Source organism: Musa acuminata, chromosome BXJ1-7 (assembly GCF_036884655.1).
Source record: "Musa acuminata AAA Group cultivar baxijiao chromosome BXJ1-7, Cavendish_Baxijiao_AAA, whole genome shotgun sequence".
In the NCBI taxonomy this organism is placed as follows: domain Eukaryota; kingdom Viridiplantae; phylum Streptophyta; class Magnoliopsida; order Zingiberales; family Musaceae; genus Musa; species Musa acuminata.
Window position 1 is genome coordinate 8,013,552 of NC_088333.1, and position 19,191 is coordinate 8,032,742.

Genomic DNA, 19,191 nt, shown 5'->3' on the forward strand with positions numbered 1-19,191 from the left:
AATATGGGCCATCAGCCCAATATATCCTCCATTATTGTTCAGTTTTACTTGACGAGTGTTCCCTTTGCTCATACACCGACGCCTATTATCCAACATCTTCACCAACGTCCTCATCCCCTTCTTATCAACTACCAAATTCATTGCCTTGGATTCACAATCGATCTTTTGTTGATAGTTCACTGTCTTTCATCATCCTGTCGATCGTACCATCAGTGATCAAAAGGACTCTAGAGAGAAAGAAAAAGATTATCTTTCTCTACACATCTAAGATCATATCCGTCCTTATACTCTTATCATTTGCAATCTCCTCCGCACTTCTCAAATCGAATCTCCTCCAACAAATTAGATATCTACCGGATCCAAATTAGATCATTAGTTGATTCTAGATTTCCCCTATTAGATCACAAATTAGATATCTTCCTCCTCTATATTTGACACTCCAATTATTATTTTTTTATAAAATAATAATTCATCTTTACCTAAAAGAATCATATCTATTAATACAAAAACACAAATCCCCTTCATGCTCTCCAATGGTAAGAACTATACATCTTGACAAACACAATTCACCAATCTCTTTTTTTTGGATATTATTTATTATGCTACATCAATGGTTCTCTTAGTTATATACCATAAAAGATTCACATATCAAGAGAATTCATTCATATGACAAATTCAGTTTATAAATTATGACTATGACCAGATCAACTTATACTACAAGGCCTTAGTTGTTACTTTCGTACCATTATTAATTTCTTCATATAGTATTACAGTAAAAGCATAGTCCAAGTTACAAGTCATCCTTGTCGATTGATCTTGCACTCACAAGCTAAGACTTTTATCTACTCTGATGAAAATAACATAAAAGGAAAGTATTATTATTAATTATATATAAAATCTAAAAGTTATTATTAGATGATTTTGCTTTAATAAGACATCCCCAAGTGATTAAGAAATGACGGTTCATATTCTCAATGGCATAAAATATGAATATAAGGAAATGATAGTAATGATTAAGACACGTGATTCACCAATGTCATTTGAAGAACTATATAATAATTTAATTGATCATGAAACATATCTCAAATAAAAAGAGATGAAGACAAGATCAACTATCACAACTTTATTCAATCAAAAATTCAAAGGAAAAGATAATAAAATAAGAACTTCAATAAATGGTCAAACAAAATGCCACGTAACACAACTATCATCCTCCATTATACTATTAATTCTCGAATCAAGGTGGTAACCTTAATCTAAACAACTTAGAAAATAACTTCAACTACACTATCAGCAGTTTTGGCATCTCAATAATAACAATTAGTAAAAAAAATCATCTATCATCTCGACCCAAACCTATTGCCACACTCAATTGGATTAAAACAAACATCATGACTTCTCCAACTATTCATTCAATCAATTAGATTATTGACTCTAGTGCTTCTCATCATGATATCTAAATTATAGAATTCATTTATCTAAACTAATTATGGAGACAATGAAGACATCATCATTAGTGACAGTAATGAGATCCATATCACTCAATAGGTTTCACAATACTTAATTCATAAGAACACTTTTACACAATATTTTATGTGCACCTCGTATAAAAAAGAATTTTATTTCTATCTCTTAATTCTAGAAATAAAATAACACTACTATTGAGTTTTTTTTCTAACTTCTTATAAACATGTGGGCATTCGCGGTTCTAAGACTATAAGAAAAATAACAGTAATTGTTAGATTCACAAATCATTCAGCTAATTAATTTTACTTAAGTTATTGCTTCAATTGATGTATAACATCGCTGCCTTAGTTATTCGTCACTATCCATTCAACAATAACTAATTTCTCATTACTATTTTCGAACTTCTAAATCATGCATAATTATAATTCATTTATGGTGTTTGCTTTAATAATAAAAGTCATCAATTACCTTTTAGAAGGTATTCTACTCCAAATCACTTGAAACTATTTATAATGATGTCTTGGCCCTACTTCAGTCCACTTGAAATTATTTACACTAATGTGTGAGGCCCTACCCTAACCATTTCTTTTGATAATTTTAGATTTTATGTTATTTTCATATATTACTTCACTAAATATATATGACTATATCCTCTTAAATATAAATTTGAAGTCACTACTACACACATCTCAACTATTTGGCTATGTCAAATATAACCACTTACACACAATTAAAAAATGGTCTCACCCTCGTATACCAAGCCAATATGTCATTGACTATTTGGTTAATATAGTCTTTCAAACTATATTCTATCTCAGTAATTATATGCTTATCCCAATCCTACAACATCAATCATTATTTAAAAATATTATTTTATAAAATCTTAAATATTAAAAAACTTAAATTATTTGATTGTTTATATTATCCCTAGCTATGTCTCTTTGCTTTACATAATTTAACATCAAAATCTAAACTTTACATCTTTATTAAGTACTCTTTTAAATATGATGCTTTTTAATGCTATAATCCTCAAACTGAAAAAGTATTTGTATCATGTCATATTATTTTTTTTGAGTCTATCTTTTTCTTCTAAAATTTTGCTCTTTCAACGATGCTGAGTCACTACAACAATAATCCACCACTAGGTTTATATGAGTAAATCTCAAACTCCTACCTCTCATTGTATTAAACATTAGTTCTCATCTAAATATTATTACTTCAGTTCAATAGCACCTCACCCTCTCTCTGCAACTTCTCCATCTACTTCTCTATAAACTCACTTTGCAATGCCCCAACGAAGCAACACCCTCAGCATTAAAAGATGCCTTTGTCTTATTCTCGACTAAGTGACACTAAGGTGCATTAGCCTAATCAGGTACGTATTATTAACTTTTTACCAATTTTTACACCTTCAACACAATTCAATAATACCACTAAGCTTGAACCTGACAACCTACTCTAAAAATGACATCTTCAGATCATGTTAAATTTTTAATCTCCATACTACTATAAGCTCTCCACTTAAATCTACTAAACCCACAACCATCATCTAAGCCTAAAAATCTCCACACTGGCTTAAAATTATTAATGAGAAATATGATACCTTATTTCATAATATCATATGGACCTTTATACCATCTTTTCTCATATAAAATATCATCGGGTGTAAGTGAATTTTTCGACTTAAGCGAAACTCAAATTGATCTATTGCTAAATACAAAGCACGTCTATTAGCTAAACGGTTTCACCAATGAATAGTTGTTGATTTCACAAAGACCTTTAGTCCAATTATTAAACCAATGTTAATTCGACTCATCTTGAGTTTGATTATTACTCATGACTAGTATGTGTGCAAATGGGATGTTAATAATGCTCTCTTACATTGGGACATTAACTAAAGATTTCTTTATGCAACAACTTTATGTTTCATCCATTCTCAATATCCAAACAATATTAATAAATTATGAAAAACTATTTATGGCCTTTGCCTCTCTCTAGTAGCTTGATATATCAAACTTGGCTTATTAGTTTATGTCAACCAACTTCATCAACTCTAAGTCTATTTTCTACGATAATAAAAGGGATATATAATATATCTATCGGTCTATATCGATTATATTATCATCCTAGGTAATAATTTTAGTGAGATGAAGTAATTCCATAAGTAATTAGTATATTAATTCTCCATCGAAGATATAAGAACTCTAAGTTATTTTCTTGGAGTAGAAGTAACATTCATATCTTTTATATTTTTCTTATCCTAAAAGAAGTATATTTGAGATTTATTATGAAAGATGAACATTCAGAATGTCAAAGAAGATGTCACCCCACTCTTTATCATTGAGTTATTTAAATTATATTATGGTAGCCCAGAGATCTTGTACAAAACAAATAAATATTTGGTTCTTTCTAGTATTTATCTCTCACACGTTTAGACATTTCATTTATATTTAATAAATTATCATAATTCATGTATCGTTCCATCACTAAGTATTGGCCTGCACTAAAATATATCTTATAATATCTTAAAGGGATTTTATCGTTGTAAACATTCATCATTGATCATTTAATATTTACATTAGCCTTCATTATCTTTCTTGGAGATAATTTGATTAATTGGAGTTTTAAGAAACAAAATATAACTGCTAAGATCCACTATTTAAAAATGAAGCTGAATATCAAGCTATCATCACCACGGTTGTAAAACTCAATTTGGTCACTAATCTACTATATGAACTTGTATCATCTCACAATTCACCCATACAATATATTATGATAATGTCGGTGCTATCTGCCTATGCGCCAACTCGATGTTCCACTCATGCATTAAACATATTATGATCGATTTCTATTTTTTTAAAGGGCAAGTTGTCAAACGTCAACTAAATAGTTCTCACGTTCATACTTTTGACTGATTAGTAAACTTGTGTAAATGTATATTATTTGAGTGAGTAATGTTATCCTTTTGCTTATTTTGTTTCACGATAGAATTTTCAATTCTTATGCTTATTTCAACGAGTTACAGTGCGATATGCTTATTTTATGGCGTCTCCAAATATACTATGCTACCTTTAACTGAGTTTTGATGCCTGTAGTTGCTTCTTTTTTGGTGCCTCTCGTTCATCATCTGCAGTACCCTCTCGTTCATCATCTGCAGTTCATCAAATGTTATCCTGCTGCACCCTCTCGTTCATCATCTGCAGCATGAACAAAACATGTCAATATTTGCAATTTTCACAAGCATTTAAATTCTTAAAAGTTTCAAACATTTGTTTCATTTCCAAATTTCCCTACAAGTTCTCAAAAACTCGCAGTTCGTGTCTTCTAATGAACAAACTGACGCTAAAGGTTCTGCAAGCAACAATCTCCTATTCAATTTGAGCTTCTCAATAGCATAATGAACACACTGAGGTCCGAGCAAAGAATGTTGTGACTCATTGACATAAAAGACTTGAGGCAAGCCGTAACCTAAGACACGGTAATCATCTTAATGTATAATGCTCCAATACATAGTGATGTGCCCGATTTATCACTTCCATGAGGAACACAACACATTTGCTTTGCCTAATCTTTGGATCCAAAGCTTAAAATAAATACGAGAGGGAGGGAGATGGTTCGTAACATTTTGGATATGTATAGGGGGGGTCTGCTGGGCTCCTAAGTTTTGGGCCAGACCGGGTTCGATCGTTGCCGAGTGGGCCGATCGGAGACCGCCCCAAACGGTTGTGATTACCGTTACAAGAATACGTAGCGTTTTAATCCACGTGATAAAATAAGAGGACCTCTCATTCTTGTTGCCTCTTTCCTATGGCGTCCTCTCACCCTCGTTTCCGTGCGCAACCGCCGCGCCCCTCTCTCGGAACCCTTCGCCGCCTTCCATCTCCTCATCGGTCTGTCGTGATCTCCCCTCCCCGGAGCTCGATTCCTTCTCTATATAACTCTGTCCTGCAGACGAGACCCTGTTCCCGCGTCCGATCGTCCCCCGCGAACGGACCCGAGAAAGACCCGAACGGGAAGGCGCTGCAAGGTACGCGTTTCGGCTCGACCCTCTGCTCTCTCAGGATCTAATCTTGGGCGGAATGCGTGATCGCCATTTACTCCTCCTTTTCGCCTTTTGATACTAGATGAGGAGGTCAAAGATTTGGGCGTCAGAGTGGCATTATCCATGCTCAAGTTCTACAAGAGTAAGCGGGTTTGTGGGCTTTATCTTGATGCAGTCTTTGGGGTTTGGCTACTTGATGATGGTACTAGGTTTTATCTTTGGGTAGGAGAAATATCACCGCTGATGCTGTCGAGCTGTCGGTTTGTGCCAACTTGCAGCGAGTATTCGATGGTGGCATACAAAAAGTATGGTGTGGTTAAGGGTACAATCTTGACAGCTTGGCGTCTCTGCCGTTGCAATCCTCTTGGTATGTTACTTTGTGATGTAACCCTAATTCATCTACATAATTGTTGTCTTATAATGATGCATTCAATGTTCCAATCTGTTTCATCTACATCAATCTTCTGACTGCTCCTCCATGGTAATTCCAACAGTAACATGGTTGCTGTTTAGGAAGCACTAGTCAGTGGACTGATACTTCAATGTGATATGCAGGTGGCACCGGATTTGATCCCCCCAGGTGGTTTGGTGAAGAAGAGTCATTTGAAGACCACTAAGGTAATTAATGAAAAGAATTTTGCTTCTTCCACCTGCATAAATGCAATTTGAGTACTAGGCTAAATCTACTTTGTATTATTCGTTTATGTTTGTTTCATGTCATCTTTAATTTCTTGGTTCTGGCTTGGTTTTGTCATTCTACTCTGCATAGAAAACGTTCTCGCGGCGAACATTGGGTAGTTGTTGTGTTTGGTTCAAGTTGGGCATGGTGTCGTTATTGTTTCTATGTTATAAGATTCGGAACTGGGGACTAGGTTAGAAAATCATATATGGGCCCAAATTTAGGATCCATATGGTTTTAGGAGTGAAAACTTTACCTGAAGGAAGGATTTGCTATGAGAACAGTGATATTAGAAGTTGTTATTATGTCGAGAAGACGGAGAGACTCCTGGTCTTTCTTTGTTGTTATCCTTCTTTTTTACCAGTTATCCCTTAAATCTTTTGCGGTTTTATTTTTCTGCTCTGGTTCAGTTTTGGTCAGTCAATTGAATTAGAGTGGAGTGTTGATCCTCACTAGAGACTTTCTAGCAAGAAAACTACACCATGCATCAACTTTCATTTTTTAAGAGATAACTATGTCACAATTTGCCATGACCAAATTATGTTTGAATCGATATTGCTGAAAAGGTATTCCTGATTGAACTCCGTATATCAATGAATGGGGATGTGAGAGTGCGCAAAGCCTAATCACCGATAGAGAAATGTTATGAAGCACAATCATGGACGCATGATGTGCAGGGGCACATCGTGAATATGCTTGGGAAATGAAGATACTAAACCTATGATTATATTGTGACTTGTACCACCACCACCATCCCTAAATAAGAAATAGGCTACTTTTAGCCCAAATTGCTCCGAGTAATTAAATAAATTGGAATAAGAGTTTGAATAATTTGAAAGACACCAGTGGAGTTATTGTTCCAAACAAGATATGAAATCTCAAGGCCTTGCATCAATCATCCATCTTATTTAATCTAAATAGCTCATTCTGCCACCTCTGCAGTAAGCATCATGTGAGGTGTTGTCATAAAAAGACTGAAAGTCTCAACCTTTTATTCCCTAACACTAATTAGAAAACTTTTGAATATTTGACATGCGTTAGTAAAAAATTTTTAATGATGCATTTAATATTACAATGTGTGTGTTTTGAAGCAGATGCATATAATATAGAAGATTAGCTAATAACAGACTCTTTCCCCTTCTTTCTTACATTTGATTTATTCTTAAACTACATTGGTATAATAGACTGCCGAGACTGCCTTTCCTGAATTATACATTTGCCACACCAAACCAACAAACCAGTGAAAGAGCCTCTTGTCGTCTGACACTTATAATTTGATAATAATAAGGAAAAATACAAAAGTATTTTTTTCTTTCTTTCCATGATTTTTAACTGTGGGAATCTTGAGGTGGAATAACATCCTCGCTAAAGGACTCTATTTGGTCTATATCTATGACACTATTTCTTGAATTATACATTTGCCACACCAAACCAACAAATTGGTGAAAGAGCCTATTGTCGTTGAAACTTATAATTTGATAACAATAAGGAAAAATAGAAAAGGATTCTTTTCTTTCCTTCCATGATTTTGAACTGTGGGAATCTTGAAACATCCTTGCTGAAGGACTCTATTTTGTCTATATCTATGCCTCGAGGGACTCGAGGCAGGTAAAAATTCCCCACTTGTATCAAGCTTCACCATTTGGATCAGATTTGCGATACTATTCGGCTGATGAACTCAAAATCCTTTTGATTGTCAAACACATTCCGGGTGATTGATAGTGTATGTATTTGCAGGCAAAAGGTTGGAAGAGATTAATATGGACGTTAATTCTGATGAGCAATAAACTGCATTTTACGTTGGTCCAATGATTTCCATGACATTAATTCTGAACTATTAACTCATGGACATGGATGACCTGCACTTTTTGCGGAAATTTAGCTTGCAACTTGTTTAATCCTGCCCAACTAATTACTAAGGCATTGTTTATCGAGGCTAAACTAACGTCTGTACTTACTGAAATTTCAGGTGGCTTCTTATCACTCGGCAATGCATCAAATTTAACCATGATGTGTATCTCATTATTATAGGATGTAGACATTGTCTTCAGGTGACGTTATTTTAGGATGTATATCTATTGAGTGTAATTTCACACTACTCTTCTTGTTGTGATTTCTCGTGGAATATGTGCAGACTGCATGCGCAAATGCCTAATTTGATTTATCAAAGTTTTTTATTGTATAATTTAAATGTAATTATAAATAATTCATGTGTCATGCAAGAGATTTCATCAAGAAATGATGAGACTCGGCCCGTTTGATCTATTTCCCGCGGCCTTCTCCGGACACTGTGAGCCGTTGGATTTATTTAGAAAGAGATGTAGCCGTAGACGTTCGCCGATCCGTGTCAGCAACTTCCCACCAATTGGATACGTTCTCCCGATTCCACGTCTTCATTCTAGTGGGTCCGCATTTACAACGGGCGTCAAGAACACGGGATGGCCAGGGAGAATCCAAAGCCGACGCGGTGAAGAGGCCACCCGACGTTCCTCACCGCACGTGGCCCGTAGCAGTCCGGCGGGCCGCGCCGGATTCATCCCCCCTCACCCGTACCTGCCCGCCGCCACCGACCCGGCGACGTCACCGCACTCACCGAATAAAAAATGAGTCGGACAACGCCGCGCTGCGAAATCTCCCGAGATTTCCTTCCTCTTTTTTTTTTTCCTTTTTCAAAAAATTCGAAATAAGATAATTCCCGCAACAGTGCCACTTAAAGAACCCGAGGCGGTGTTTTAAGAAACAACAGAGGAAACTGCCACCCGCAGAATCCCACCTCTCTCATGATTTGCGTGGGTCCCGTCATGCGTCCGGACAAGTGGCGCGGGTAGACGAGTGTGCGTTTCCGAGCGGCTAGGAAAAGCATTTCTTATAAGAAGAAGAAAAAGAAAATAAAAAAAAACCCGCGAATAAGCGGTGGGTTTTCCCGCCATGTCGCCGCCCAATTCCCGCCGCTCTCATCCCACACAAACCTCACCTTTCTTTTATTTCTTATAGATATATATATATCCCCAAAACCCTCCCAAACTCTTCCCTCCCAATCCTCGTTTGAAATCCTTTCTCCTCGAAGCAGGCGAGCGACATGGAGGTGGCGATTCTGGGGTTGCGGAAGATAAAGATAGAGCGGCGGGATGAGGCGTCGGAGGAACGGGAGACAGGAGGGTGGGAGACGCCCAGGAGGGCGGAGTGTCGGATCCCCGCGGCGACCCGGTGCCCCCCGCCGCCCAGGAAGAAGTCCCCCGCGGTGGCATTCGGCAAGAGGAGAGACCCGCCCAAGAACGGCTACTTCCACCCGCCCGATCTCGAGGCCCTCTTTGCCCTGGCGCCCAGGAGGGAGGCCTGCGCTTGACACCGGTGGGGCAAAGGTGGAGTCTTGTAGATAGCAGATGTTGCTGTTGTACTCTATATGATGCTTGCTCAGTGTTAGGTCCTCTGTTCCTCTGTATCTATATTCAAGAATGCTCCTCTCTTTGTAATACTAGTAATTCCGAGGCTTATACATTGCCATTGATGTTCTTGGACTGCAAACGATGGCGAAGAACTCATTATAACACACGGAGATCGAAGCACAGGGATAAGGATGTCTGCCTTGGATCTCAATGACACTATCAAGATTTTTTATGAGGTCATATCCAAAGAAGAAAAATGAAATAGACTAAAGAGGCATCCAATGTTCTGATACTCTGAGAGTGACCGCTTGAGCACTTGTCACTTGATGAAGTAGACAAATGTTTCATTGTCATTGTCCTAATATAATGATTTTGGGACTGTGTTGGTGCCAATATTTACCATCTGATAAAGTAGACAAACATTTGATATTGCTATCGTACTAATAAGAGCATCATGTGTTTATCTTAAAGAGATTCTTGAAGTTGGGGAACTTGAGCATCCTCATAAACAAAGTTAATTAGCATGTCCTTTCCGAAGGTTGATGTACTACAATAGTGAAAGAATCAGAGCTCCATTCTCTCTCTTATTTGGCTCATCAAAAAGCTTTGGTCCAGCCAGAGAGGACGAGGAGGAGGAGGAGGAGGATAACGTCGGGGATGAAGTGTAGGTTGGTGCACGAGGATCACATGAAGTCATGTGGAGCGCAAACAGCCACCGGACTTCCATGGCGGCGCCGTGTCTCCGCCACCCACATGCATCGCTGCCGTTCCAAGGCAGATGAGGACGAAGAAACAAGCGGTCAAAGGCTCGTCGTTTGCTGCTGTGCTCGCCCAATAAATGAAAAGACATGTGATCACATGCTCCCGAAAGTACTTCTACTGCTCGACTCTTCCTGCTCCATCTAATCTACCCAACTTGTTCTGTGCAGCGTAAACCTGAACCCATCATCGTCCACGGTGTATGTATGGGTCATTAACGGTTCACATACAAATCTTTGACTGCCGCATTCCGTCGAGCAAAAACCATGCATGGTGGTGTCTGGTGCACATGAACTGTTGTCCATGTGACTCACGTCCTTCTCCTCCATGTTTATGGATAGATTATGGTATGGCGAGGAAAGAGGAAGATGATGTTAGAAAAGAACAGACATGGAAGTGACTCATCTGCATGTTTTCCATCTCCATGCACGTGACCTGCGTCCACATGAGCTACTGTTCCAGAGAACGGTGGCTGGATCTGCTTTGACCGTTGACCGGCAATGTGGGACCAACGGACGAGGACAGAGACCACACCTGGCAAACGAGGACATTAAGATTCTCCTCTCAAATCAATAAAATGATCGATCTAAATCGTCACTATCTCAGCAATAATTTGCATGATCATCTTCAAGTAACACCTGACTTGTCATCATCTCTTTTTCTCCGACCTAACTCTTTTGTCTCAGATCAATAAAATGTCTTTGACTGCACATGAATGGCTGCCATCGCGAGGAAGAAGAAATCGAGAGCATGAAGGACATGATGCATATAGAAATGGTGGTCACCAAGTACGACATCCATCCATTACAGAACGAGTTGATCACGCCATAGATGAGTACCGACTGTTGATGCAACCGAGGCTCGCAGTGAAACGTTTTGGATCCTCCCCGGCCTGTCAGGCACCGCCACCGCTTCTACTGTAGCTTCCAGGCTGTGACGTTTGCTTCCACTGCAGACGCACCGAGAACGAGCACTGGTTTTAATGCAAACTATCAGTGAGTTCAAACACCCTCAAGCTCAAGCTTGATAGTGGTGCCCCCTCGGGCAGCAGCACACGCAGAGCCTTTTCCTCTGCTTGCTTTGACTGCACCACAGCCACTGATCTGTGGGCGGTGGTGATGCATGAGCTCTGTGGAAGAAAGAAAAACTAATATCTGAGATTCGAACTCGATAGCGATTCAGCACAGTAATGCAGCAGCAGCAGAAGGAAATAATGAGGAAGATTGGAGCACGGTCTTCTCGAAAAGTGTGGCTTTTCTAGCCTCGGCAGCTCCTCTGACTGAGTAAAGAGCCGACTGAGATTCGGCGGAGGAGTAAACTAGGATGAGGAGGAGGCAGCGCCGATGCTGGCCTCGGGAACAGATTCCTTTAAGGAAAACATTAGATTCCACCATCGGTGGACCAAATGGTAAGGTCTGTGGGTGGAGGTGTGGGTCTGTGGGTGGAGACATGAAGGACCCGAAGTTACACCCCCTTCTTCCTCTCCTCTATAAATATATATCAGACTAATCCCACTTTCCCAACCAGCTTGGCTTCTTCCGTGTTCGCTGCATCTTTTCTTCTCTCCAGTCTGCTTCATTCTCTCTCTTCGTTCTCTTCGGCCCTTCTATATAAAACCTGGGAGGGAGACGGCAAAGTTTGGTGGTGGTGAGATCTGGAGATGGAGCTGTACATGGATGAGAAGTGGAAGCTGTCCAAGAAGGGGAGCAGGAGAGAGGGCGGCGGCCTCTCGTGGAAAGGGTCAGCGAGCATGCGGGAGGGGCGGGGGAACAGCAGCAGCAGCGCGGCGGCGAGGGCAGGGCAGTCGTTCTCCAGCCGGTGCGCGAGCCTAGTGAAGGAGCAGCGGGCGAGGTTCTACATCATGCGCCGCTGCGTCACCATGCTCATCTGCTGGAGGGACTACCCGTGACGGCGCATGCCCACGTCGTCTTCTGTCTTGGAGTCGGCCTTCACTGTCGTCCGAGGAGGAAGAGGTAGAGACAGAGAGGATGAGAGAGAAACAGCTTCCTTGTCCACAGCATTTTTATTCTTTTTGTTACTCTATATTTGAAGGAGATAGAGATAGAGATCGGCCGAGGGATGGACAGAGAGAGAACAAATCATTTTGTTTCCCATGAAATGTATATTTCTCTCCCACACAAAGATAAAGAAGTAATATTTTTTTAATGTGAATGCAGTATGTTTGATAAAATTATATAAAAATATTTTTAAGACATTAATCCAAATATATCGTTTTTGATAAATGGATGTGATGTATGCCACCATAAGATATATGGTCATCATCATCATCATCATCAAATTAATGGATCTGATATACTAATGTTTAAGATATTAATAGATGTGCGAGAATATTCCGATCCTCCTTCAATTATTTAATGCTATGTAATAAAACCACCGAGGGCTCAAGGAGCATCGAACGATCTACGCCGTCCGTGTGCTCATCCGACGGTCCATATCGTTTCTCTTGTTCTAATTCATCCCCCGGCTCTGTCCATTGCAGTTTCCGGTGGCGGGTCGGAGTCACGAGAACGGGTTTCCCGACGAGAAATGAAGGAAGGATCGGCGGAGCTGCAATGATCGCATCTTTTTGCTATCATTTCTCGGATTAGCGGAGAAAATGTGTTCGTGTTTTCTGCGTTCGAGCTAGGAATTTTGGGTCCTCGGTCGGGGAATGATGTGACTGCTCTCCCTTTTAATGTTGAAAGATTCGATCTTTTTGGCGGAAACCTCGCTATTTTGTAGTTCTTGAGGATCGGAGCTGCCAAAGTTGCGCTTTCTTGCTCTTCCTTTTTCATGTTTTATCTTCCTTTTGTGTTCTTGGAATGGTCACCGGGAGCCCACCGATGACCGGCAGCAGGAGGCAAAAGGGGAGGGATCGAGAGAGGGAGCTCAGTATTTTCCGCAATGGCTCCGCTCCACCCACGGTCGAGGGCTCTCTCACCGCCATGGGAGGGATATCTGGGCGCCAGGTCGCGTCCGGCATTTCAGATTTTCCGGCGGTAAAGAACGGAAATGGGTTTTCAACAGGGCAGGAACTCCTATCCAATCCGGCATGTGTCTCCTACCGCCACTAGCACGTGAATCTCAACTCTCGGCTGCCGCCACCGGTGCTCTCCGAGGAGGACTGGAGATCCACGCAGAGGCTTCAGGTGGGGATCTCCGTTATGGGCAGGGATCGAGGATTCAAAGAAAACCAACTGCGAGGAGGAAGAGGAGCTTTGTTGACGTTGTTCAGGTAATCCTCAATCCAAAGCAATAACCTGTTCGTAATATGCATTTAGTTTACAGATGATACTTTAGCCTAAATGTTCTACTTATGCTATAATTGCACAGTGATAGCTCAACTTGCTGTCCTATCTCTTTGGAAAGTTCTCCTTTCTTGAACAGACAGAGATCCTCAGATGAAGTGTGCAAATTATTCTGGAGTGTGGCTTTGGTATCGTTTGTTATTCGCTTCGGCATTGTCCTATCTGCCTGACTAATTAAGTTGGAGAATTACAAGTAGCTGTGGCAAAAGATTAGTCCGGTGTCAAACAGAATTAAGATGTAATGTGAAGTGCTAGATCTAGCTCAGGTATCTACATTATAGCTTGTTCGAATCTGAACTTGGTTTCCCTTCATGACCTACCTCGATCGATATCCAGATATGTCGTGTTGAGACAACTTGCATAGATCTGTGTTTTTGATCGATTAAATCCCTGTCAATTTTGACCAGATATCTTAATCAAAGTTATAAAACATGTCAAGCCAGTCCAGGTTCTCATAAAAAGAATAGTTTAGAACTACCTATCTCATAGGGGTGTTCGAACACGCGAACCCGTGTCTGATTGAAATTTGTAAATATAAATCTAATGTTAGACGCAGTTCAGTCAAATGTGTCGAACTCTTTTTTGTGGTTGGACAAGGTTGGTTGGTCAGATCAAACCGAAAATTAGCACCCATGCACAAAATCTAAAAGAATGAAGGATGCGGTTTTTATATTTGTTTCTACGGAAATGTTTCGAGTTGCATGCTACTCGATTTTTGGCGATATTTTTGGGGTATAGTTATATGAAACATGGAAAATGTCACCTTAAGCATCTTGCTAGAATTCGAAAATGATGCTTGGCTTGAAACTTGATTCTAGATGACAAGTTGCTTCTTTGATAATTAGTCCAATTAGTGAACAGCAAATCTCATGTATTGAAATAGATTGTCAATGCCTGGTAAGTGAGCATATTTTTATCTAGTCATGTGCTTGAAAAATGATATGAAAATTGTTGCTGCAAAACATGGACGATTTGATCTAGCATTCAGAGCCTGTCTGGATCATTACCAAGGACCACAAGCTAAGGCAATTTATGAAGATGGTAATATAAGTTAGATGAGAGAGCAGAGAGTCTGAAAGATGACATCCTTAACCCATGTTTATATAAATGATGTGCAGACACATAAATGATGGTGACTGTGACACATGGATGCGGTCTATGACAGCTCGTGGATGCTTTGTAGGTTCCATATTGTTCCTGTCAGAAATCAACAAGGTAAACATATTGTTCTTATCGGTAGCCTATGCCAATAAGAAAAATTCAAATTGCATGCCACTGGAAATGTTTCTGTAATCCTTGAATTTTTTTGTCCATATAAAAGACCATCATTCTTCCATTCACATTATGTTTCTTCTTATATCTGCTGCACGGCTGCCCTGCATCAAACCCCATGAACCAAATACATGTGATAAACCAAGAGACCTTTTGATAAACTTCTCAGAAAGCTGTCGGATGCAAATTTGTATTTTGGACTGAAAAACCTTTATTATCTCAAGAGACCTTTTGATAAACTTCTCAGAATGCTGTCAGATGCAAATTTGTATTTTGGGCTGAAATACCTTTGTATCTATGGAATATGGATACTTTAATATGTTTGCCATATTTGTGCTCCGAACATGCTGGATTTTGTACCTATGTCTGATATCTTATGTTTGTAGAGGATATAACATATTCCTCTTAACACTTGACATATCAGTGCATCATTAGTAGAAAGCTCCAAGTTTGAATCTGAATGATCTTCAAAACCTGAATTCATTGTTAGACATTCCGAGGGCAGTATCTCTTTCTTGGTACTTCGTTTTTTGGTTGATAATTGAGTTGAGTAGCTACAAGACAGTCTAATTGACTTGCATTCTTTGTCCTTTATTTCTCTTCATGGGTGGTGGCGGTCTATGATGAAAGACCAGTTTGCTAACTACATTGCACAGAAAGTATTAGAGACTCAGGATGATCAGCAACGAGAGCTGATCGGCTTGCAAATAAAGATCCACTTGAATACCCTTAAAAAATATATTTACAGGAAGCATGTAGTTCCCCATGTGGAGAACTCATTGTAGCTGGAGGTTAGTGCATTGATTTCCTTTATTGTTTCTTTCAATTCATATATTTCATACTGTAACTGGAATGGCTTCCTATGGATTCTCGAAAGGTTTTGCTTTCAAGAAAGCTATGCCTTCTCAACACAAATATTAGACATGCACAGGACATAGGTGATTCTTTTTAGACATGCAGGAGCTTCTTAAAATTTCACATTTTTCTTTTCACTTTGACCTATCAAAACAAGTTTGCAATGTTGTTTTCTACTGCAGAGAGGTGAATCCCTTGTGCCGGCACGGGGATGAAACTGAAACTGTATAGCTAACCGATGCTAATTTTGAGTCCCTCTTGATCTATTTAGGTATGTGCAAGCTGCTGGGTTGGAAATAAGAATACTGCCCCACAAAGGAAGAAAAGTCTGCTCGATGTTTCTCTCTTTACTTCTGTTTCTTCTTTTATTTGATTATGGGATTTGTATGTGATGATGTACAATTTTCAAATGCAATCGATTCATCCTCTTTCTCCTCTCCTGTAAACTTTGACACTCTCTCTGTAATCAATGACACAGTTATCATATCAGAAAAACAACAGCATGAGCTGCTACCCTTTGAATGGTTCTTGAGATTCTGCAGGACTTGTAAATTATGATCCTCATGAAAATTGAGATCTCTTTGGGCTTGATTGAAATGATATGGTAAAATCTGAGATGCCATTGTTAATACATGAGCTCCAAATATCAATTTCAACATCATAGAGCCAAGAAAGTTGTCTCATAAGACAACCAGATCTATCATTCCATGGGGGATAAAACAAACTGCAGGTATGATAATTCCAGCTCATTGTCTGTCCAACACAAGAGAAAGGTAGGAAACAAAGGAAAGCCAGTTGTCCAGAAATACCATCACATGGAGAGAGAGCGAGAGAGAGAGAGAGAGAGAGAGAGAGAGAGAGAGAGAGAGAGGGAGAGTAGCAGAGTCGAAACAAAAGATGAACATCCTCTTCCATCCAATTCTAAAAGGACATCTAAACACCAAATCTACAAGGCTTCATCAGCAAGAACCATCAGCGAGTAGCAGAGAACAACGGCGATGAGTGTAACACATGCGTAGCAGCCGAACTCGACGGATACGACAAGACGAGATGATCGAACGATTCATCGTACTGTCGCGCGGAGAGGCAGCTGATCATGCTGTCCGGTGACACAGTCAAGGGAGCGTCGCCTTCCAAGATCTGCACCACCTGCTTCATGCTCGGCCTGAACATGGGGTCTGGGTGTGAGCAGACCAGCCCAAGCTGCAGCACCAGCTCCATCTCCTTCGCCGTGTACTCGTCCCCCAGCTTCGGGTCTCTCGCCTCCAGTATCGTACTCATCTTCCAGCACTCGAGCACGAAATCCACCAGCCCTGGCGCGTCCAGCTGCAGCGGCCTTTTCCCGCAGGCGACCTCCAGCAGGAAGGCGCCGAAGGCGTACACGTCGGTGTGTGTGGTGGCCTTCCCCGTCCTGCTGAGCTCCGGAGCAAGATAACCCAATGTGCCGACGATGTGGGTGGTCTGCGAATTCGTCCCGTGATCGTACAGTCTCGCTAGCCCGAAGTCTCCCAACTTCCCGTTGAGCTCGCTGTCGAGGAGAATGTTGCCGGCCTTGATGTCTCGATGAATCACTACTTGCTCCCATCCTTCGTGCAGGTATAGGAGCCCTGCCGCCACTCCTTTGATGATGTGAAACCTCTGAGACCAATTCAGCGGTGCCTGATTCCCGTCGAAGAGGAACCGATCCAGGCTGCCGTTTGCCATGTAATCGTACACCAGGAGCAGCTCGCCGTGGCGCCGGCAGTATCCCAGCAGCTGCACAAGGTTCCGGTGCCGTAGCCGGCCCACGCTCACGATCTCCGAGATGAACTCCCGCATTCCCTGCTTCGACTCATGGGAGATCTTCTTGACAGCAATCTCGATCTTGGATTTCGACAGCACGCCGCGGTAAACCCGACCGAAGCCTCCCGCGCCAAGCAGGTTCTCGTCGTCGAACCCTTTGGTCGCTCGGTACAGATCCTTGTAGTGAAACCTATGAGGTCCGAATTCATGCTCCCAATCCTCGAGGACCTCTGCAAATTTCTTCCTTCTCCTGAGGTACAAGACGACGATGACCATGGCGACTACCAGCAGAAGCACTGCGGCTACAGGCAACGAAATGACCAAGACTACCGATTTCTTCTTTGGCGAACCAGGGAGTCGAGGAAGAGCAGAGAGATCAAGTGGTGAAGCGTCTCCGTCGAGGCTAAAGCTCCATCCCAGAATGTAATGGGATCCGGTAGCCGCACCTGTGGACGCAGAGAAGCCCACGTACATCGTATCCGAGATGACCGACGAGAGATTAAACCTCGAGGACACAAGTGGAGCCTTGGGTTTGGATTCACGGAGAGGAGCCACTGCAACATCGAATCGCATGTCCTCGCCACTGAAATCAACCCAAACCTGCATCGGCTCTCCACTGATCAGCTGGAGCCCCTTGACCACGCCTTCCTTGGTGTCATAGTAAGCCGCCGGCGTCGAGTTCACCGATACCAAGCTGTTAACATCGATCCCGACATGGTTGTTGTTGATGTCCTTAAACTCCACGTTCTCGACCGTGTCGAGCTCCACAGCGACGATATGGTCTCTGGCGCTGCCGGTGTCCGCGAAGAGGCCGAGATGTTGGCTGGGCAGAGACCCACGGAGCTCCTTCGAGGGGGAGAGGACAAAAGCAATTCCATGGCCGCTCGTGTGGGGGAAAGTGGGTTTGATGGCGAACACGAAGGTACTCGAGAAGGACGGAGGCTTACCGAAGCGGAGTCGGAAGGGGTAGAAAGCGTGGCCGATCACTTGCTGCGTGTCGTTCGTCAGACACAGGAGGCCTTCGGAGGTGATCGCCGCGAAGCCGTTGAGGGTCAGGTTCGCGCCGCTGAATCCGTTGAAGGTGAAGTTACCGTCGGAGGAAGCCGCGAGCTCGGCGAGAAGGATAACAGTGAGGATCCCGGGAAGAAGCATGGCTGGTGTCGGACCTGCAACAGGAGCAGAGTGAAGACCAAGTTACTCGCCTTGTGGCCTCTCCTCTCGTCGTATCCTGTATGTACAGGTTATGGTCATGGAAAGTAACTGCAAAGCGACGTTTTTAACTCCCCAACTCGCAGAGATCTTTACTGCAGAAAGCGACATGAAGTCTCGCGGTAGATATGTCGGCCCAACTTTAACATGTGAGGTCGACGAGAGTCGCCGACGTTGACCTTCTCCGGACTCGCATTCATTGTGGAGACAGTATTTATTGTGGAGTCCGTAGATGGGTCCCTGCGTTTGTTGCGTGGGACCTACAGTGGGTTTTTGGTGAGTACGTGTGGGAGCTTTTTCACCGGGAAGGTGAGCCGTGTCGATGTGCGTGAGACCCGACGTCCGGGGTGAGCACGGTAACGAGGAGACGTCATTCCAACTGCCAACGACCACAATAGTTGTGTCCTCCGCGTGAGTCCTTGGAGGCGAGGG

At 41.7% G+C, this 19,191-nt stretch overlaps 2 protein-coding genes across 2 annotated transcripts; one reads left to right on the forward strand and one right to left on the reverse strand.

Moving 5' to 3' along the window:
* Positions 1–5,245: 5,245 nt before the first annotated feature.
* Positions 5,246–8,328, forward strand: LOC135679899 (UPF0161 protein At3g09310-like). The gene is made up of 5 exons (XM_065193884.1): positions 5,246–5,494; positions 5,592–5,651; positions 5,736–5,876; positions 6,065–6,127; positions 8,158–8,328. The coding sequence occupies exons 1-4, from the start codon at positions 5,275–5,277 to the stop codon at positions 6,124–6,126; spliced, it is 483 nt and encodes a 160-aa protein (XP_065049956.1). The 5' UTR covers positions 5,246–5,274; the 3' UTR covers position 6,127; positions 8,158–8,328.
* Positions 8,329–16,429: 8,101 nt separating this feature from the next.
* Positions 16,430–18,836, reverse strand: LOC135678593 (L-type lectin-domain containing receptor kinase SIT2-like). The gene has a single exon (XM_065191558.1). The coding sequence runs from the start codon at positions 18,700–18,702 to the stop codon at positions 16,741–16,743; it is 1,962 nt and encodes a 653-aa protein (XP_065047630.1). The 5' UTR covers positions 18,703–18,836; the 3' UTR covers positions 16,430–16,740.
* Between the last annotated feature and the right edge of the window lie 355 nt (positions 18,837–19,191).